Source organism: Canis lupus, chromosome 1, assembly GCF_011100685.1.
Source record: "Canis lupus familiaris isolate Mischka breed German Shepherd chromosome 1, alternate assembly UU_Cfam_GSD_1.0, whole genome shotgun sequence".
In the NCBI taxonomy this organism is placed as follows: domain Eukaryota; kingdom Metazoa; phylum Chordata; class Mammalia; order Carnivora; family Canidae; genus Canis; species Canis lupus.
The window spans coordinates 94,304,247-94,326,946 of record NC_049222.1 but is presented as its reverse complement, the minus strand read 5'-3'; the positions used below and the strand labels follow the sequence as shown (position 1 = coordinate 94,326,946).

The window sequence follows — 22,700 nt, the reverse complement described above, 5'->3', positions numbered from 1 at the left end:
CTCTCATCAAACTGCAACTTGCCCATGTTGCACAAACTGGCATTCTTAATCATCACACAGTACATTTTATAGTTATGCCCAACTTGAGATTTATCAAGAATAAACCGGCAAGTTTTTGGGTTTTGCCTGTAATCCCTGTTGTTTTTTTTTTTAAGATTTTATTTATTTATTCATAAAGATTCACAGAAAGAGAGAGAGAGGCAGAGACACAGGCAGAGGGAGAAGCAGGCTCCATGCAGAGCCTGACGTGGGACTCGATCCCAGGTCTCCAGATCACGCCCTGGGCTGCAGGCGGCGCTAAACCGCTGCACCACCGGGGCTGCCCTGTAATCCCTGTTTTAACCATCACTAGAACATTAGTGTGTCTTTCTAACAAATCTCTAGTACAGAAAAGAGTTCACATCTGTCCAGAATTCCTTTGTGCAGGATGGGGTGGGGACAGGTCTATACTATGAGTGCTTCTTTGTAAAACACTGCTGATCACACTTGCATTTGCTTAGACAGGTTGAGAAGATTGTGGGATGATGCATGTGAAAAGAGATTTGTGCTTCCAAATTTCCTGCATAATTCCATTTCATGACATCCACTTGTAATAACTTTCACTCTGGGTCTCTGGGATAGGACCTTCTTGAGGGTAGATCCCCTTCTGATAAGGATCATCTACAAACTTTGAGTTATTAAATCCCCCTTTTAACCAAGACAGAGCTACCTGCTACCAAATCCACTCTGGCCTAAGGGGGAATATTTACTTACTCATTCATCAAATACATAGTAATCGTCATCTATGTGTCTGGTTCAGGAATTCACTTTTGCTCTTCTTCTATTTTTTTAATTATTAGTATACATGATACAGCAGGAAACAGGGAAGAGAAATGGGACTTGCAAGGAACTTCAGTTGCTGAGGCTGAGATATAACAAATGTCAGAGGACTTTGGGTGTTGCCTCTATTGAATTTATCTAGCAAATTTATTTACCACACTTAGGCTTTCTTCTCATGAGAGAGAGAAAGTCTGTAACTTCCTCTGGAACTCCCCCTAGCAGACAGCAGAACTTCCCTCTTTATGCTCTGGGCCTTTGACAAAAATCCATTTTCTGCTTGCTTTTCTCCTTTGTGAGAATATGTGTACAGGGGTTGTACAGGTGATATTTTTTATCTAATGTTCATAAGAGGAAAGAGCAATTAGCAAACATGAATCAAATATCTGAGTAGCTCAGAATAACTAGAGGATGTTATTTGGTGTAATTTTGCCTCAATTAAAGCTTCTAAGACATGCCAAGCTGTGAGCTTGATTACTCCAGAAAAACGAGTTCAGGGAATGCAATATACTTTTAAGATCCTAAATTATTCTTACTTACTGCAAATTACAGAGGAAATAAAAACACTCTTGCAAACAACTGCGTGAAGGTATTTTTCTCAAGCTTGGATGCACATCAGAATCATTAATCAGAACACCTCAACTTTGGCCATCTTTGGAATCACCTGGGAGGCTTTAAAAAAAAAAATACCAGGCCCCACCTTGGATCCTTTAAATATAAATTCTAGTTCTTTTTTGAGGCCAGCATTAAATTTTTTTTTTTAATCTCCTTGGAGGCTTCTAATGTGCAGAGTATTGAGAACTATCGATTAGATGAAACACCTGCATACACAAATGTCTTTTATTATCCTGCCTTTCAAAGCATCCTCAGCTTCACCTGAGAGGGCTTTAGAATGTCAGGCCCTGCCTTAGACCTAGAGAAGCAGACTGCACATTTCCACAAGTTGAGATAGCTCATGTGCACATTAATGTCTGAGAATCAGAGTTATGACACTAGTCTGCATTTGGGCTGTTACTGGGAAGTAGAGTAATAGTTAACATTTATTAAACACAATGAGCAAGACATTGGGGTCATCTTTATATCATCATCTCATTTAATGTTCCCCAACTTTGCAAGGTAGAGTTACTATGCCTATCTTACGGGTAGTGAAACTCAGGCTTACAGAAGTGATACAACTTGCCCAAGGTCAAAGAGTGGTAGCTCATGAGGTTGGGATTCCAGTTCATATCTCTGTGTCTTGAAAGCCTGTATGAACATCTCTACAGATATGACCATATATCCACTGGCATGTATATAGTACATCCAAAATGAGATAGATAGACTTTTCAGCTTTATGCTAAGGAAAATACGTGTGGGGTATGTGTATGTGTGTGTGTATTTATTTCTGAGCTCTTTATTCTGTTTGATTGAGCTATGTAAGCTATGTGTCTGTTTTTCTGCCAATACCATACTGTTTTGATGACTATACCTTTGTAATATAGCTTGAAATCAGGGGTTACTAATTAAGCTTCAACCTAGCACTAAACTCCTTAAGTTATAAGACAAAGGAGAAAATTGAAAAGTTTCCACAACTATATAATTAGGCAGACAAATCCAAAACAAAGCAGGTATTCCCATTCATTTGGGCCCCCTGACTAAATTAAAGGGTAACAAATTTGGCCAGGGCACACAAAATTCATAAATGCAGTTTCTTTAAACAGATTAAAGCAGCTGGTTTGAGTAATGATGGAGCCTTCTTGAAAGTTCTTAGGGAAATTGTGTATTTTATTTGCAATCAAGCATCAATAAGAGTCAGTACCTGGCACATCTCCAGAAACACAAAACAAATCATTTGCATTACCTCCCAAGATAGCTTCCCCTTTAAGCTAATTTTATACTTTTTTTTCCATTTAATAACAGAAGCTGAAGTTTTTTTCAGACTCCATATTTAATGAACTTGAAAGGTGGGGGCTGTTTTACACAATCATAGTCTTGAGAAAACTTTAGTTCCTAGTTTAGGGTAGAAGCCTGTTCTGGACACCTGACCCATCTGCTCCTCTTTGTAGGAATACTGCAGGGCATGTCTCATTTCTTAGAAATCTGAACCTGATTCTGTTTTGTATACCTCAGGGACCTGAAGAAGTCGTTTTACAGCTGAAGGTGGGTTAAGAGGAGGGATTCAGGGTGTGCTCCCCACCCCAGAGTGACCTCAAGCATCACCATATTCTTATGAGCCCCTGGTTTTTAACTTCTTTGGAGAATGAAGAAAGAAGTAAAAAAAATCAATAAATGGAATTATGATTGGGGTTACTTTTCCTGCAAGACATGACAAAGTACAGAAATGACTATTTCCTCTTAAAAGTACCTGGGTTACAAGATGTCCTTAGGTTTTGAAATAAAAATATAGAAAAAAAAGAATTATAATTTTATAGAAATCAGAAGAGTGTGCTATGAGTGAAAATATATACACAAAGAACAGATTGAAGAATGGAGTTTAGAAATAGACCCACACAAATATGGCCAATTGATGTTTGACAAACATGTAAAGGCAATTCAATGAGGAAAGGAAAGTCTTTTCAACAAGCGAGGCTAAAGAACCTGGACATCACACACACACACACACACACACACACACAAAGTGACCTTTAACATATACTTTATATCTTCTATGATAATTAGCTCAAGATGGATTATAAACCTAAATATAAAATGTACAACTACAAAGTGTTTCAAAGAAAACATAGGAAAATCTTTGAGAGCCTGGGCTACATAGAGTTCTTAGACATGACACCGAAAGCACAATCCACACAAGAAAAAAGAAGATAAACTGGATTCTACCAAATTTAAAATCTTTGCTGTCCAGAAGACACTGTCAAGAGAATGAAAAGATAAGCCATGGACTGAGAGAAAATATTTGCATATCACAATCTGATAAAAGACTCTAAAGACTTAATAAGAAAATAAACAGACCAATTAAAAATGGTCAAATAGTTGAACACAAACTTTACCAGAGAAGATATATGGATGTCCAATTGCCATGTGAAAATATGCTTATCATCCCTAGATATTAGGGGAATGCAAATTAAACTAGAGATACTTCTACACACCTATTAGGATGACTTTAAAAAACACAACAGTGTCAATACCAAGTGCTGCCAAGAATGTGGAATAATTAGAGCTCTCATACTTTGCTGGGAATGCAAAAATAGTCTAGCCACTATCGAAAGGTTTGGTGATTTCTTATAAAGTTAAATATATACTTGCCACATGGTCCAGCAGTGCTACTGCTAGGTATTCACTCAAGTGAAATGAAAACCCATATTCTTCACAAAAATCTATACATAAACACTTATAGCAACTTGATTTCTCTCAATAAAGGACTAAGTCACAGCATGTCTGGTGAAATATAGAGAGTCTTTTTTTTTTTAATTTTTTTTTTTTTTTTTTTATGATAGGCACACAGTGAGAGAGAGAGGCAGAGACATAGGCAGAGGGAGAGGGAGAAGCAGGCTCCATGCACCGGGAGCCCGACGTGGGATTTGATCCCGGGTCTCCAGGATCGCGCCCTGGGCCAAAGGCAGGCGCCAAACCGCTGCGCCACCCAGGGATCCCCTTAGAGAGCCTTTAAAATGAGTGATAACTGTATTCATTGATTCTGAAACTATGAAGAACCTATCTTGTTGAGTGCTTACTAAGATTTCTCTTAGTAATATTTAAGAAATTTTTTTAATGGAGAAAAGGGTAGATAGTACAGTGTTATGAGAATGAGGCTATGTAGGACAGGGCAGATAAAGGGTTTCAGAGAAGTCTGATACAGTCCTACTACTTGACATGGGTGACGGTTACAAGTGTTCACCTTACGATAACATGACGCTTTATACTTGTTTCATGTGATTTCCTGTACCTGTGGTATCTTTTACAACATAAAAGTTTAAATACAGAAAAATTTTAACAGATGGTCAAATCAAATAAAATGAAGACATCTGTGAATCTACTACCTACCCCAAGAACCAGTACATGACTAATGACATAGGTCTACTTCCTTCACCAAAGGTAATCAACATCCTGTATATTGTGTTTCTTAATATCTGGCTTATTTCTAAGCTTTATCATAGATACCTAAGCAATATATTGTTTATAAAAAGGACATTGTACTATATGTTGCCTTCTGTGCTTGATTTTTTGTGTTCTTTTTAACTCAATATTATGCTGTTAAGAGTCTTAAATGTAGGTGTATTATTTTTGTAATTAATTTATTTGCATGCTGTATATTTTTCCATTCGGTTAATATACCACAATTTATGCATTATCCTGTTGATGGGCATTTGGTTGTTTTGGGCTCTTTTGGAAGGACTAACAATGCTGTTTCAAGCATTCTTTTTAAAATTTAGAAATTTACATAGAGAGGGTAATAAGGAATTAAATCCCTTCAATTCATGTTATCTTTTTCCTTCTCAAAGAGAGGTGCAAATTTAGGGGTGAACAAGCAGAGTAAGGGAATGACCAGGGAATGCAAGGCCATCTGCGTGGCCACCCTGACAGCCATGGCTCTCCTCGGGCACTGGATGCCATAGCCTGATTGCCTTCATATGCCTTTTAAAGCATTCTTTTTAAAGGAATTCTTATATTTTAAGATTTATATTTTTCTTATACAAGTAAAACTGTATTTCTTTTAATAGCTAGGCAAGGGTATAATACTTCTTTTAATGTATATTTCTTGTCAAAAAAGAAAAAGACCTGGGAAACATAATGGTTAAGATTGTAGCTTTTAGGGCAGCCCTGGTGGCTCAAGAGTTTAGTGCCGCCTTCGGCCCAGGGTGTGATCCTAGAGACCCGGGATCAAGTCCCACGTTGGGCTCCCTGCATGGAGCCTGCTTCTCCCTCTGCCTGTGTCTCTGACTCTCTGTCTCTTGTGAATAAATAATCTTTAAAAAAAAAAAAAAGATTGTAGTTTTTATCCTCATCCCAGATCTCTTCCCTTCCCCGGGAGTAAGCATTCTTATCAGTCCTCAGATCCTTTTGTTACTTTTCTTCCCTCAGGTTGCTTCTGTAAGAAATCTTTGAAGTTAAAACTCCTTACTTAGGAAGACATGAAATGATAAGACTTACCAAACAAACAAACAAACAAACAAAAACCTTGAAGAGAAGGCAGTCCAATTTAGGCAGGTAATTAATATTTGAACTAATATTATCCGGATACTGTATAGTGGGAAGAAATGAAGAATTCTAAATTTGAGGAGAAAGCAAGATACAATATGTTTATAGTTTACCTTTGGTTAGTTCTTAAACAGAATTCATCACAACGTACTTTTTGGTTTTGTGAATGCCCATTATCAACATTCAATACATGTCTGTCATCAAATTTAACTCCAAAAACCCACTCCAAAGTGGGAAGATGAGGGCTTCTCTGCCATGCTTGATTATCATCATCACCGTAGCATGATGATGGTTCTAAGGTTCTAAGGACATTAGTTGTGTAGGAACCTTGCTGTGCGTCATCTTGGGTAAATTAAATACCTTTTCTGAATTCCAGTTTCCTCATCTGCCATATGGTTATTGTTTCTGTAAGACAAGGATACAGGCAAGCACAGGCCACCCTGGGCACCACTCTTTTTATTGTGCATGTAACAGACAGTAATTGCACTTGCTTTCAAAGAAATCCTTCAGCCTGAGGACCTCATTCTCATTATCGGCTTCAGCTAGGGGCAACTACCTACTCCTCTTCCTCAGGTCCCTCCTTTGGCTCTTTCTTACCTGATGTCTGGTGAAGCTGCACTCCCAGGCTCAAAATTAGCAGGAGGAGGAACATGTTCTGTACCCGATCTGAAATAAACAATTGAAAGTCTCAGGGTCTGCTGCAGTTTTGCTGGGTCTCATGATTTCTTGATTCACTCCTTCCTGAAAACAGGGAAATGACTCGTCAACGAGCCCCTGGAAGATAAGTTATAACTTCCCTACCAGGAGCTCCACTGTACCCTAGTCTCCTGCCTCTTGGTCGTCTTGGCAGTGGTAGATTGGGGTACAGCAGAGCCCCTGGAAGTCAAGTTAAAAGCCGGTTGCCTAGAGATGGGAGATGAGGTAAGAGGAAGCAGGTTGTTCTTTATCAATCCAAATTAGAATCTCTTCTTCCTTTTCTGACTATGAACTGAACCAGTTCTCATGAATAACCCATACTGGTGATTATCCGAAACTCTGTCTCTTTCACAAAGCCTCCCATAGTTTTTTCAGTAGTGGATGCTTGAAAAGCAAATGACTACCAAATGAATAATGCACACCAACTTCGTCAGGTGGACTTGAGCTCTGGGAGTCAGATATTCAAGGACAGTGCTCAGTAGAACAGAGCTCGATTCTGAATGAACACTTGGTATTTGCCTGAGCAGGAAAGTGTCCAGCTCTTTTGAGTGTTTTGTTAGAGTTTGCCCATTATGTGAACTATCTGTTACTTACAAGTTTAGACGGGGAGAGCACAAAACTGTCTACATTGAGTGGGTGTTCGACCTTGGTCCCATTACACCTCCTACTATGCTTCCACCCTCGCTCTCATGCTTTTTCCCATCCCAGGACTTCTTGTGGTTGAGGCAAAAGGGACAAGATACACCACTGTCAGCTATTCTGTTCTCAAAGAGGCTTTCAAAATTTTATTAGCCATGAAATCATTTCTCCAAGGGAAATTGGCTGGAGCCATATATCTAAATCTGGTAAAAGCAGAGCATCTCTGAGTGTGATGGAAAGCCAACAGAAGTCCTGGATCAGGTGAATGACATGATCTCATTACATTTTTAAAATAGGACTCAGCTTTGGTGTGAACAATAGACTCTTGAGAAGGACATTGGGTTGGATAAGACTAGAAGCAGGATGATAGGTGAGGAATGTTTTTACAGAGATAATAGTTTGGATTGAGTGGTGGCACTAGCAGAGATGAGAAGTGATCTGTAGAAAGGTATAGATTACATACAAATATATATTTGTTCTTTTTTAATTTATTTTTTAAGATTTTATTTATTCATGAGAGACACACACACACACAGAGAAAGGCAGAGACACAGGCAGAGGGAGAAGCAGGCTCCCTGCAGGAAGCCCGACGTGGGACTCGATCCCGGGTGTCCAGGATCACAACCTGGGCTAAAGGAGGCACCAAACCACTGAGCGACACGGGCTGCCCTATTTGTTCTTTAAATTTATTTTTTCCAACAGCCTTATCAAAGTATAATTGACATACAATAAAGGATGTATGTGTGTACAAATGTATATATGAAAATATATAAATAATAAATATGTATAAAATATATATACATTTAAAATACGGACAATTCAGTGGTACAATTCAGTGGTTTTCAGTATATTCACAGAATTGTGAAACCCATACCATTATCTAATTTTGTATCATTCTCATTACCGCAAAAAGGAACCTCCTATCCATCGACAGAAATTTCCCAATTCCCCTTCCCTCTTCTTCCAACTTCTGGCAAACACCAACGTACTTTCTGTCTCTATGGCTTTGCTTATTCTGGATATTTCATAAAAATGGAATCATACACTATGTAGCCGTTTGAATCTAGCTTCTCCTACTGAGTTTAATATTTTCAAGATTCACTTACATTGTAGCACATATCAGTACTTCATTACTTTTTATGAATGAATGCTATTTTATTTTATGAATATACCACATCTTGTTTGTCCATTCATCAGTTGACAGACATTTGGTTGTTTCTATTTGTTGGCTTTTATGAATAATGCTGCTGTAGACATTCATGTACAAGTTTTTGTGTAGATATGTTTTCAATTCTCTTAGACATGTAGGAGTGGGATTGTTTGGTTAAATGGTAACTCTGTTTAATTTTTTGAGAAATTGCCAAATTGTTTATCAAATATATAATGTTTAAGTACTTTCTCTCATTCTTCAAATTGTCTTTTTGGTTTCTTGATAGTGTTCTTTGAAGCACAAATATTTTAATGTAATTTAAAGTACAAATTAATTTAATTTTTATGAAACCCAATTTATCTATTTTCTCTTCTATTGCGTATCCTTAAGGTGTCATATTGAAGAAAACCATTGCCAAATCCAAGGTTACAAATATTTATGCCTACTTTCTTCTGAGTGTTTTATAGCTTTAGTTCTTATATTTAGGTCTCTGATCCATTTTGATGAATGATAATAATTTTTCTTTTATAGCCTAAATCATAATTTCAGCCACTGGAAGACCCTTCAAGGAAGCCTCTGTTTCCTTTTCACACAATCCTATTAATCTTGGGAAGTTTGTTTGCTTTCTGTACAAATTGCCTTAAGCTGATCATGTCTCTGCTCCCCAAGCATTCAATTAACCTTTCTCCAAGAAGTTCTGCTTTTTTTTTTCAACTTTTTTTAAAAACTAGAAATAAAATGAAACCAGTTTACCCATTTTCCCACCCCCTAAATTCCTACCTCTGGCAACCACCAATCTGTCCTTTGTATCTATGAGCTTAGTTTGTATGTTTGCTTGTTTTAGATTCTGCATTTAACTGAATCATATAGTATTTGTCTTTCTCTGACTTATTTCACTTTGTATAATGCCCTTGAGGTCCATCCATGTTGCTGCAAATGGCAAAATTTCATTCTTTCTTTGGCTGAGCAATATTCCATTATACACACACACATTTAGGTTGATTCATATTTTGGCTATTGTAAATAATACTGCAATGAACATGGGGTGTATATATCTTTTTGAGTTAGCATCTTAATTTTCTTTTCTTTTTTTTTTTTTTAAGATTTTATTTATTTATTCATGAGACACAGAGAGAGAGGCAGAGAGAGAAGCAGGCTCCATGCGGCGAGCCCGACGTGGGACTCGATCCTGGGCCGCCAGGATCGGATCCTGGGCTGAAGGCAGCACTAAACCACTAAGCCACCTGGGCTGCCCAGCATTTTCATTTTCTTCAGATAAATACCCAGAAGTGGAATTGCTGGATCATATGGTAGCTTAAAAATTTTTTTTAGGAACCTCCATACTGTTTTCCATAGTGGCTATACCAACTTAGAATCTCACCAATGTCCACAGGGGTTTCCTTTTCTCCACATCCTCACCAGCACTTGTTATTTCTTGTCTTTTCAATACTAGCCATTCTAACAAGTGTGAGGTGATATCTCATGGTGGTTTTGATTTGCATTTCCTTGATGATTACTGATGTTGAACATCTTTTCATGTACCTGTTAGTTATTTGTATGTCTTTTTTTTTTTTTTTGAAAAATGTCTACTCAGATCCTCTACCCATTTTTATTTTGACTCTGTTGTATATGTGTTACTACTGAGTTGTAGGAGTTCTTTTTTTTTTTTTCTTTAGAAAGATTTTATTTATTTATTCATGAGAGACACAGAGAAAGAGGCAGAGGCATAGGTAGAGAGAGAAGCAGGATCCCCACTGGGAGCCCAATGTGGGACTCAATCCCAGGACCCCAGGATCATGACCTGAGCCGAAGGCAGACACTCAATCACTGGGCCACCCAGGTGTCCCAAGTTGTATGAGTGCTTTAGATATTTTGGATATTAATCCTTTATCAGATAAATGATTTGCAAATATTTTCTCCCATGTAGTAGGTTAACTTAATTTTATTGATGATTTCCTTTGCTGTGCAGAAGCTTTTTATTTTGACACAATCCTAACTTTTAATTTTTGTTTTTGTTGTTTTTACTTTTGGTGCCAGATTCAAAAATCATCACCAAGTCCAATGTCAAGGAGCTCATCGCCTGGGTTTTCTTCTAGGACTTTTTTGGTTTCAGGTCTTACATTCAAATCTTTAATCCATTTTGAATTAATTTCTGTGTATGGTATAAGAGAGTAGTCCAGTTTCATTCTTTTGAGTGTGGCTATCCAATATTTCTAATACTCTTTATTGAAGACTTTGGAATATATTCCTCAGTTTCTTCATTTTGCCTGATTCTCTGGGTTTCTACACAGTAGATGAAACAACTACTTCTCCCAGTCTTGAAGAATTGGTCTCGTATACAAGATGAAACTTGCTGTTCAACCCTGCTTCAGCTCTTGGTTGTCTTGCAAACCTTTGTGCTTGTCCAAGCAGCCGATTCTATTTTTAATAGCTCCCAGTAGTGGAGGATGTGCCAAGACCTGTCAGTAGCCCAAAGAGCAGGATCTTACACCTAGATTCAGGGTGGTTGAAAGTCAGATCCTTAGGCAACAGCTAGTGAAAGTATGCAAATAGTACAGTCCTGTGGGCTGGAAGTGTAAGTCCTATTGGCCAGCAGGGCCAAGCAATCTAGAGTATTCTCTGGGTAGCAGTCACAAAAATCTGGGACCCTGATGACTAATACAAGCCTTCTGCTGGATCATGCTGGTGAGCGGAAGCAAGGCAGAGGGAGAGCACCAAGATGGCATCTATAGCCTGTGGTCCTTGAGAGCATCTCTGCAGGCCACTAAAGATGTACAAGACCTTAAACTTGAAGACTTTAAACCTGCCCCTCAGGTTGAAGCTCTAGGAGAAGCAAAGAGGCTTCTCTTACAGAGAGAACTGGGGTATGTACATCAGTCTGCTATTTATTCAGTGTTCTGGGGGCAGCAGCCTGCCCAGAGACATCTCTGATTCTCAAAGTCCCCTGGAAAGGAGTAATTCAAGCTTTTGGTCAATGGAGTCAGATGATGTAGGTGTGGGAAATCCCCTAGGCAGCTGCTTAAAAAACCAGTACACAAGACACCTAGAAGGCTTCCTGCCAGTACGTACTGGTGCTCTGGAGTGACTCAGAGGATGAATGTACAAAGAGCACCAGCCTTCCAAGGTCTCTGGAAAGGATTACATCATGCCCTAGAGGTGGGTTCCTTAGAAGTTTGCCCCTCAGGGTGCAGCCATGTAGATTAGCTAACAGGCTTCCTTCACAGAAAGTCTGGCCCCCTTACATTTCCATATGAATTTTAGGATCAGCTTGTCCACAAACACACACACAAAAAGGCAGCTAGAATCTTGATAGGAGTTGCACTGAATCTGTAGATCCACTGGAGGTAAAGAGCTATCTTAATGATGTTAAGTCTTCCAGATATGAACATAGCATGTCCTTCTATTTACTTATGTCTCTTATCTTTTCAAATAAGACATTATGGGGTTTACTGTCAGGTTGGATATGAAGTTTGATGAAAATAGACAAATCCAGGAAAATTTCCAGATTTGAGGCTTGAGGCATTAAGGCAATGGAAGTACTCATTTTAAACTGGAGAAGACCGAAACAGATCAAGAAGCAGAAATCAGTATATGTTTGGCATGTATGTGGTTTGAGATGCCAACTAGACATCCCCATGATGATGTTTAGTAAGCAGTTGGATAACAGGTAGTCCAGAGTTTGGGGTGGAGATAAAATTGGGAGTCTTCAATGTCTACATGTTACTTAATGCCATGGGGCTGCATGACATTACCACCGGGAAACACAGGAGAAAAACTGTCCAAGGATTGAGATGTGGGGCATTCCAACTTGTATGGATCTCTGGGAGGGAGAGCATTAGGAAAATAGATTTAGGGGAAGGGCAAAAATGCAACCTAATCCTGTCTTTTATTTTCTGTTTTCTGGTGTTTTGAAAATGTGATACATATTGGTCATGCAGGGACTGCCCCTCCCAGGATTAGCCAATTCTTCAGACAGTAAACAATTCACTCAAGGGGCGTCTTTCAAATGCAAACAAAGTAATCCAGAACCCCTAACTCCAACCACCTCCTTTACTGTCCTAACTACCCCAGGGCCAGGTACCACACAACAAGGGACAGCCCCTAGTTCCAAATCTTGATGAACTATTTCAAACTAGAAAATTTAAGCCTGCTTACCCTGCCTTGCCCATTCCTTCTTGTGGAAACCACAATAAAGGCTTCTGGCCACATTTCCCCTTCTGCTCTACCTCCTTTCTGACCCTGGTGCTTCTCTGTGTGGCCACTGCAGTGTGGCATGCCTCCTCTCAGGATCTGAGAACACAACAAACTATTTTTTTTCAATGGCCATTATCTCCTGATCTGTTAGCCTCGCCATATCTTAATTATAATGAAATCTGGAACTTAAGACACAGTGCTACAAGGAGGGAGTACTCAGTTAAGCCAGTGCTCCTGGGAGTTAGCATTAGCAGCGTGGAGGTCATGAGTGAGCCTGCTAAGCATGACATTGGTAGATTTGGTGTAGATGAGATGGAAAGTGGAGAGAAAATGAGAGGTAAGGGTGCAGAGAAAACAGAGTATAGGCAGAGTTCAGAGAAGAGTGCTATAAAGGGAGAGTGCAACGAGGCAGTAGCTAAAAGGGACTGTGAGATCCACAGTGGGATCCTGTTCTCACTTTAGGGAGGGACTTATTAGTTGGTAACAACTGGGAGCTCCATTAAGTGCTTTCCATAGGGAAATGCTGGGCCTTAGGTGGACTTGAAGACTCTCTTCCTTATTGAAAATACAAATGTACTCAGACAAGATATCATCTTAATACTGCACTTGCCCAGCATTCTTATTTCTAGAGCTCAAAACATTAGCAGGTAACATGTTCTAACAACAGAAAGGATGCCTGGCTCATCCACCCCTGGCTATAACTTCCTCTTCTTCCTTGCCCATCCTAGGGGACTTTCCTTGTACACTGCTGCCTTTGGCCAACAGAGAGATAGACAAAACATTACTATGAAGGTACTTTCCAACCAGCCACCTTCTTCTTTCTAGGGATAGCATCTTCTGTGCCTTTGTTAAAATCTCACACACTAAAGTCAGACACATCTGAGTTCCAATCCTGGGTCTAGGAATTATGAGCCCCTAAGGCCCTGGGTACTTCATAAAAACTCTTTGTGCCCCATTTTCCTATAATGCCAATAATTATAACACCCACCTCAAGCCAAAATCTTGGGTGTGTCATTTTAAACCTACACATCTCTCATGTTACAAATCCAGCCCATCCCCCAGCCCTGTTAATTCTGTGCCAGAATATTTCTGGATGATGGTTCTTCTTTCTAATACCTCACTGCTGTCACTTTAATTCAGTATCTTGTCATCCCTCCTTATATTGTAGCAGAGCATCCTGCTCAAAATCCTTTGATGGTACAACATTTCACTGAGAATAAAATTCTAAATCTGTCTAGTAGGCCAGGCAAGAGGGACATCTACCTTGAGCCCCATGCTATAGAGAACCCAGTAATGGCCACGTGGCTTCCTGCAGTGTGAGGTGTTTGTTAAGAGTGTCCTCTGGAATTTTGACCCACCGCCCATCACAATTTGGGTTCTTAGGACTCTGGAATTCTCTAAATGTCCCTAAACCTACTTCTAGGCCTGTGGAACTTCTTCCCCAGATCCATTGCCCCAAGGACTGACCTTGCTGCCAGTGTTCATCTCCCTACATCCAGAGCCATTCCTTGCTCTTTCTGGTGAGACAGTGTCATGCAAAATCACAATAGTACCACCTCTCCAACATTCCCAACTCTCCTTAGACTCTCACTTTTCCAAAGCATTCATTACCAGCTAACATACCATATAATGTACTCATTTGTTATGTTAGATTATCAGCTGCCATCATCCCTAAGAATATAATCACTAAAAGGATGGAGATCTTTGTCTGTTTTGCTTACTAATATCCTTCAGTCCCTAGAGCTGTGTCTGGCAGGAAGCTGGCACTCTACTAATATTGGTTGAGTGAACTAGTCCTTTACCTGGCAGGCAGAATTTCCTAAATACGAAATTATCAAATGCAATCATGGCACTCCCGCTTAAAAACACTTCAATAGCTCCCATAGTTTATTAGGTAAAATTCTCCTTAGCATGGGTTACAGAACCCTTTCAAATATGGTCCCTCCTGCCTCAGCCACAGAAATAATAATGTGTGCTTTCCATGACTGGGTCCTCACAGGTGTTCTGAGTTTCTAATCTCTCATATCTGATCTCAGTTTATTTTGTCTAATATTATTTTTACTCTATCTCAGTTTCTACTTGAGCTCAAAGAAACTATCTTGGATCATAAATATTTCCTTAAGTGGCCTTACCTTCTTCTGCCTTCAACACAAGGACATAAGCCTTTCCTAACTGCTCTAAGCTGTTCCTTCTGCCTTAATTGTTTTCTGCTATTAACTAGTGTTAGCATTTACCTCCTTGCTGGTATAATAATTGGTTACACATCTGTGTTCTGTGCTAGAATGAGAGATCTTTTAACTGTGTGAGGTCCATATAACAATTTTGTTTTTCTTTGGGCGTGTTTGTGTGTATGCATGCATGTTTTGTGAGTGTTTATAACTGTTTATAATGGATTATGACTGTTCACTGAATGGACAAATGAATGAGTCCATGCATGGCAATTTAGTATCATACTCTGAGACTACTGGCCCCCAGTTGATTTCTTCCTCTAATGGAGAAACAGAAAACTTAATTTGGGGGGCACCTGGGTGGCACCTGAGGGTCTTACCTGAGGGTCTGCCTTATGCTCAGGTCATGATCCTGGGGTCCTGGGATGGAGTCCCACATCGGGCTCCCCACAAGGAGCCTGCTTCTCCCTCTGCCTGTGTCTCTGCCTCTCTGTGTCTCTCATGAATAAATAAATAAAATCTTTTATTTAAAAAAAACTTTATTTGGTTAATAATTTTGGCTCCAAATAAGAAAGAAATTTTCATCAGTTTAAGTCACTGACTGTGGAATGGGCTGCTAATAGGGTGAGGACGTCATCACCCCTGGAATTGCTTAAGCAAAGGTGCATGTTGAAGGAAGCATTTCCACAAGTGACAGGAGGTTAAAAGAATATCTCTTTAGTAAGATTATTTATCAGGTTGTCCCCCACAAAGAATGTTCCCAAGAGGGATCCCTGGGTGGCGCAGCGGTTTGGCGCCTGCCTTTGGCCCAGGGCGCGATCCTGGAGACCCGGGATCGAATCCCACATCAGGCTCCCGGTGCATGGAGCCTGCTTCTCCCTCTGCCTGTGTCTCTGCCTCTCTCTCTCTCTGTGACTATCATAAATAAATAAAAATTAAAAAAAAAAAAAAAAAAGAATGTTCCCAAGGTATCTCAAGCCCCTCACCAACCTCTCTCAAAATGCCAGGACATCTCAATGAGATATTTGCCTTCTGGGTGCCTTAGGAAAATGGCATTTTCTGAAAGAGTAGGTTCTGGAAACCTTCAATATTAGGGAATTATGAGCTCTTTTATATGCAGACTAGCAAAGCCTGAAAGAGTATTTGGAGAACTTATAGAGTGCATTGCCAAAATTGATCAACTCAAGGAACATTTACAGAGCATCCATATGTAGGGTACTCCTTTGGTCAACAGAGCATAGAGATGACTCTTTTCCATGAGATGAAATGAATGCGTTCAAACAACTATGCTCCCTCTTCAGTCTCCCTTTTTAAAATTAACCTTTGTTTGGATATAAATATATTACTGTCCAGGCCTGCATGATTTTTCATTTTTATCTTAATTGTAGATTCCTTAAGTATGCATTTGTTTGTGTTGGAGCTTCCATCAGGCAGTGGATACTCATTGTAACTCTCTGTTGTTAGGCAAGGTATCCTCTAAGGAATATATTGGAACATGAGCAGAAACAAAACAAAACAAAACAAAACAAAACAAAAACAACAGTTTTCAATCAAGTGATCAGCTTAGCTGAATTTCTTAATTTCTAGGTCATTCTTAATGAATTTCTGGGTAATTCTTAACAATTCTGCCTATGAACACATCCTAGTGGTTGAGGTGTCATCATGGTATGAAATAGAACAGAGCAGCATAGGATATAAGATTTGAGAACATTTTCTGGTGGCTCTGCGAAGAGTCATGAAGTTCCTAGTTCTCAGGCTTGAGAAAGGAAAGAAGCAAAGGCCACTTTTTTTAGATTGGTGAAAAGTCTTGCTCAGATTGGTGTCCTGCCCTTGTTGTCTCCCAGGCTACTAGGGAACCTACTTCTCTTGATGGCATGGTCTCTGAGGTAGGCATCAGGAGACATTAGTCAATGTAACTTCAGTTCAAGTTTAACTTACATTCAAATTGAATCTCAACTTTTTAGCCAATAAATAACTATGCTCCCACTTTTTCAAGTCTTTGAATTGGGAATCAATTCAAATCAAGGTGTGGGGAATCAAGATAAGGATTCCTGTAAGAGAGGGTTCTTGCCCTTGAAGACATGATCACATAGTCAGAAAGCTAAAAATCTGTACATGTGAAAAATGGCAAGAAGTGATGTGAAAGGTTTTACTAAAAATACCCAAACCACTGAAGTTGACTGGTAGGATACTTCCAAGATGAGTGGGATTTGGGGAGTTGGAGCCACTCTTGAGGCTCTTACAGAAATGTTAGAAGTAATCTCAGAGATTCACACATGCAGAGCTTGTTGAGGGAGACTGTAAGTGGCATATCTAGGCTGGAAATATAGGTTGAGACAAAAATGTCAAGGGCTTAATGTCAGGTAGACCTGCCAGGAAGAGATAGTGATAGTTACTCAACAACCAAGTGAAAATACCAAAGGAGGTATCCCTGGGTGGCGCAGCGGTTTGGCGCCTGCCTTTGGCCCAGGGTGCGATCCTGGAGACCCGGGATTGAATCCCATGTTGGGCTCCCGGTGCATGGAGCCTGCTTCTCCCTCTGCCTATGTCTCTGCCTCTCTTTCTCTCTCTCTGTGTGTGACTATCATAAATAAATAAAAATTAAAAAAAAAAAAAAAAGAAAAAGAAAATACCAAAGGAGTATTTGAAATAGATCAAAGCTGGTGGGTTTTTTGTTTGTTTTTTGTTTTGTTTTGTTTTTTTGTTTTGTTTGTTTGTTTGTTTTGTTTTTTGGTTTGGTTTGGTTTTGTCTGTATAGAATTGAGGGAGTGAAATGGAATGCTAGTCACTCAATTAGGGGGTCATGGTATTAATCCAAATGTTTGAAACCCCCTGATTCAGGGTCAGAAAACAGAAGAAAGGCAGAGGAAGAAGAAACTTATTATAAGACAATTGTCAAAACAATTAACAAGTGATCAGCCATTCAGGAAAGAAGGAGAAGCAACAAGTGGACTGTGGTTTTGAGGCCTGACAATCAAGACAATCCTGATGCCACTGCAGAAGGGTGGGACAAAGGAAATACTGGATCAGGAGCCAAGTTTTAGAGCTGGGTTCTATGAAATGAATTGGGTTTGAGTCAAAGTAATTGAAACAATTCAAGAAAAATGAAAGTCTAATATTTGAATAGAATTCAGGGATGAAAGATAGAAAAAGTTATTTCCAATATGTAAATGTTAATTGACATTGGGGAATGAATTAACTCTCTGAGAAGGAGAGTATAAAAATGTAGCTTAGAGAAAAAAGGTCTGAACTCTGATGAATACCTCCAAATTAGGAGAGCAGGTGTAGGAGACCAGGGAAAAAGATAAAGCAGAAGTGGCCCTAAGAATATAAGAAGCTCCCCCACCTTAGTATCTCAGAGCCAAGGGAAGAAAGCTCCAAGAAGCAGAGGGGGTTGATATTAAAGGTCTGGAAAATAAGAACTGGGAACCAGCCCCCGAGGTGTTAGAGAGGGTGGGAAGGCAATTTGCTGATTAGGGCAAGATAAACTTTCAGATTCGCTCATCCATCCTGGAATTGTGTAGGTCGATTAAAGACTGAGAGGCTCCTGTGGGAGCCAGGTTGTGACAGAAGGAGGTCAGGCTGCAGGTGCTTCATTATATGGTAACTTGAGAATGCCCCAGTGAAGGCACATCCTGTACTTGGACATTTCTATGTGGAATAAAAAATGTCACACAACAACCTGTGGAATCTGTCCCATGCGTCTTAAACCAAGTGAACTCAGAACATGACCTGAAATACTGTCTCTGAGTTCATTTGCACTGTCTCCTTCTCAAATCAACCCCAAGTTGCCCCCTGTATCTTCCACAAACTTCCCACATCTGGGGATTCAGTTGTAGATTCATCAAATCAAATCACTTACAACTCAACAAACACCTAGTGAGTGCCTGTACATGTCTTGAAGCACTCTGCCAGGTATGTGGGATTGAGAGAACCTAAAAGGTATGGTCCTTGCCCAGGAAGAGCTCCAGTTGAAGGGAAAGGCTCACACAGAAGAGAAATATGGAGAGAAGACACCTGGAAGGCACAGATAAGGAAAAGCTGCTGGGAGTGACAGTCCAGGTGATGAACGTGCATAGACCACTCCTGAGAGACAAGAGCAATATGATTCATCCATTCATTGACTCTTAGGCTTGGAAGGGAGCTTGAAGAATAGCCAGTCAATTGGCATTTGACTCCTGAGACTACATCTGATTACTGCTGACACTTGAGTATCTCACTGTGCATTTTGTCAATGGATGTCTGTGATTCCCTTCCACGGAACCACAGAAGGGCAGCGTTAGAAGGCCTTATTTGTAGGCAATTTCACCCAAGCTGCTCACTTCAACGTTCTCCCACGTGAACCTGTAGTCATCTCTTTCCTACCATGTGCACCTAGGCAGTGAGCAATAGAGAAAAACGGCTGCAAGTTTCTCTCAGTTAGCTAATCTTGCTCTAATTGAATCATATATTTTTTAAAAATAATGCTTGCCTGTATTATAAGTCATTTTAATTGTGGTTGGGGTTTTTTGTTGTTGTTCTTTGTTTTAAACAGCTTATACTTAGAGCATAGCTGGTAAACACAGGCTGGCCTGTGTGTGGAACAGTGATTGCCTGCCAAAGGTATAACCACAAACAGATGTCTAATGTAAAAACAAAACAAAACAAAACATGCAAAATTTTAGGTTTGATTAACCCTTCCCAAATTCTAAGCTGAGAGAAAATCGCAAGATAGTTCTTTTTTTTTTTCACTGCACATTTACTGTGTGCAGAAAAAAAAACCCTCATCTCCTAAAACTTCCTACCACATATAATAAGTAGACAAGCAAGCAGAAGAAATCCCACTATTTTGGAGACGGCCAGAAATTAGCCTGTTGGTGCGCCTGAGCATAATTGCCAAGGCAAAGTTCCTCCTGCCTCCAGTGATGTGGAGTGAAATTTTGCTCACACTTACCCAACCGTGGTGGCTTCACCATCGTCTGCCACACCAGTTCAAGGCAGGAGAAAATCTCCACCAATTGACACATCAGAACTTGGCACCGCTCCTCAGGAAAAGATGTAAAAGAAAGCACAATAACAAATGATTGCTCTTGCATCAGCTCCCCTCACAGAAGCCAATAAACAGCCAAAACAAAATGTCACTTAAGGTACTTGAAGCAAGGGAAGAAAACATGTCATCTCCATCCAGCTCAGGCTTCCTTGTAACATGAGGGAAATTCAAATCAAAACTGGCTCTGAGGAACTGACTGAAGCCCAGCCTACTGAGAAATTTTGGTTTTGCTTTTAAGCGTGGCTTCTGTGCCCTCAGAGACCCCTTGAACTGTGTCCCTGTGTCCCTGAAGCTGGTGCAAGCTCAGTGGCAGGAGAAGGGGAGGGAAAGAACACCAGCACGTTCTAGCTCTGCACCAGAAACTTTACACAGGTACCTTTGTGAGCTTCCCAGTGCTCTCCTAAGAAGTTATCACAAACTGGGTGGCTTAAACCAACAGACTGTGCTCACACTTTGCTCCCATTTCTGGAGGTGAGACATGTGAAATGAGGTGTCACAGGCCACACTCCCTCTGAAGGCTCTAGGACACAATGTTCCCTTGCCCCGTCCTAGCTTCTGGCAGATTCTGGCAAGCCTTGGCAGTCTCCTGGGCTTGTAGCAGGAGAATGTACTCCAATCTCTATCTCCAGCCTCAAATGACCTTCTTCCCTACGTGTATCTTTGAATGTCCTTCCCTCTTCGTAGAAGGACACCAACCACATCCTAAGGACACAGTGCCCACCCTAATCCAGGATGACCCCTCTTAACTAATTATATCTGCAAATACCCTACTTCAAATAAGATACAGATTCTGAGGCTGCAGGTGGACATACATACTTGAGGAACATTATTTAACCCACTACACTACTCTATTTCATTCTTGGAGCAATGCGTGGTCTAGACACCATTAGGCTCATTTTACATATAAAGAGAGAGTTGAGGTCTAGCACCCCTTCCTCAGTTGCATGGATGATTTTGAACTCAGGCCTCTGTGGTCTTACTACATTGTGAGGCTTTTCAGTAGTAACACAAAGCAGGTGCAGGAAAGGCCAATTTGAATGCAAGTCTGGATGACCCATCCTGTTGCTATTGCCACATCCCCTGGGGCTCATAGGGGTGGGATGTGCAGGGACGGGGCTCTGAAGCTCTCAGATAAGGCATGCTTTCTTAGCCATATCTCCCTAATGCTTTCTTGTCCTCTCTCCATGCTTTGCCTTTAATTGAGCTTCTTCTGAAAAAGCAGTGCTCTCCTTTCCTCCTTGTTCTTTTAACTGAATCCCTCAAACAAGAAGGAATGAAACTTGTATTGGCTACAAAAGGGACTGGCTGCCTAGACCCCAAAGGTGAGGAGGGGGTGTCTGTGGGAAGCCAGCCTTCCCCTGGGGCCCTGCTTCTCCATGTAGAGTCAGGGCAGATGGCTGCTCTTACCTCACCTTTTTCAGCTACTGTGATAGTCTGAGGAATGGGCATATGTCCCCTGTCTGGCCCTTAGAGGTTAGTATCTTCAGGACCCCCACATCCTCCACCAGAGTCTTGAGGAGGGAGCCACACTCCTCACTGTATCCCTTCCTTTGTCTGGTCTAAGCTCCTCCTTCTCTGCCCACTTCACTCCTTGCTCTGGGCTCCTCTCTGTACAACTGAGATTTAGGAACAGACTCAGCTTAGACCAAGGGAATGCCTGGGTGTTTTGACAACAGTGCCCAAATAAAATTCACACTGATTTCTCTGCACATTTGCTTGGCTCATAAATCCATATGCCTCAACAAAATACCAGAGGGGTAGATACCAAAATGTTAACAGTTTCTGGGTGGAGGACTTGCAGGTGGTATTATTTAGTGTCGTCTTTTTACTTATATTTTATTTCCTAAATAATTTATCAGAGACACAAATGACTTTTGTAAAGACATAGAAAAAAATCAGAAATTAGACAGTACAGTTCAATTGCTAAGCAACAGCAACAAAAAAACATTTGAAGAACTTGGCCAAGGGGTTATGTGTGTTTCCAATTTATTTAATTTAGCATTGTACCCTTTATAATAGAAGATCCTGGAAAGACCTAGCTGAATTGTGTGTGTGTGTGTGTGTGTGCACACGCGCACACACACGTGTACACATGTGCAGGTGTGATTAGGCTACAGATCACTCCGTGTTGCACATATTTGGTAATAGAAAATTAGAATTTAGGTCATAAATATTACAATATGATAAGCATAGTAATAACCTCGCCAATGTACACCACCAGTCAGTGTTAATTATTTCCGATCCAAAAAACAAGTCTAATCTTTCCCATCTTAGAAGGCAGCCTAAGAGTGAGAAAGAAGGGCAGCCAGGGTTTTGGGGAAATGAGCAAAGATCAAGAGCCCAGGAAGGGGTGAGAACTGCAAGGAGCCAGCAGGTTATCTGGAATCAGCCTTAGCAACCTCCCCAAAGTCAGCGACCAAGGTCTTGATGTGGGTTTATCTGGAATGTGATGACAGCAGATGATGGCTAGCCCCCTCTTGAAAATGGAGAAACTCATAGGCAGCTGGAGACAGAGAGGGAAGAGGAAACCGGCCTTCCCTGGTGCATGACTGGCCCAGGGACTAGAGATCAGCCTGGTGATCCCATAGGAGTCACACATGTGGCTTGGATCCCATCTGATTCCTGCCTGCGAAAGAGGGCTTAGCCTTAATGTGAGGGAAGGGAAGGTGAGATGGGGGTGTTCTGGCCAGAGCAATAATGGGTGTTGGTTTTAGAAGGAAAGAGGTCAAGCTTTGGCTAATTCTCTGAAACAACTCAGATAAAAAGGAGTTTTGTTTTCAGTTGAATGGGTTGATGGGAGTTATGGATAAAGTATTTTCCTGTCCCATTTCCACCCAGCTGACGCATAGGGACAAAAGCACCTGGGAGACCG

General features: G+C 40.5%; 1 protein-coding gene and 1 long non-coding RNA gene across 14 annotated transcripts in view; one reads left to right on the top strand and one right to left on the bottom strand.

The window, feature by feature from the left end:
* The window catches only part of PDCD1LG2 (programmed cell death 1 ligand 2), an 88,275-nt gene extending 68,158 nt beyond the window's left edge, over positions 1-20,117 (bottom strand). For 3 of the 7 annotated variants that reach the window (XR_005354278.1, XR_005354277.1, XR_005354279.1), the window contains exons 1-3: positions 19,930-20,114; positions 19,733-19,823; positions 6,550-6,618 (exon numbers count right to left, since the gene is read on the bottom strand). Coding sequence is in view for 3 of the 7 variants with exons in the window: in XM_038527265.1 (XP_038383193.1) it covers positions 6,550-6,618; positions 19,733-19,823; positions 19,930-19,986 (217 nt within the window). In the remaining 4 variants the exon portion in view is untranslated. Of the gene's footprint in view, positions 1-6,549; positions 6,619-6,753; positions 6,816-19,732; positions 19,824-19,929 lie in introns of those variants that run through there. The other 4 variants (XM_038527264.1, XM_038527266.1, XM_038527265.1 and 1 more) reach the window with 3 other exon arrangements.
* The window catches only part of LOC111096980, a 48,814-nt gene continuing 32,796 nt past the window's right edge, over positions 6,683-22,700 (top strand). For 2 of the 7 annotated variants that reach the window (XR_005354283.1, XR_005354286.1), the window contains exon 1: positions 6,683-6,873. This is a non-coding gene — a long non-coding RNA (uncharacterized LOC111096980). The remainder of the gene's footprint in view (positions 6,874-22,700) is intronic. The other 5 variants (XR_005354281.1, XR_005354287.1, XR_005354284.1 and 2 more) reach the window with 5 other exon arrangements.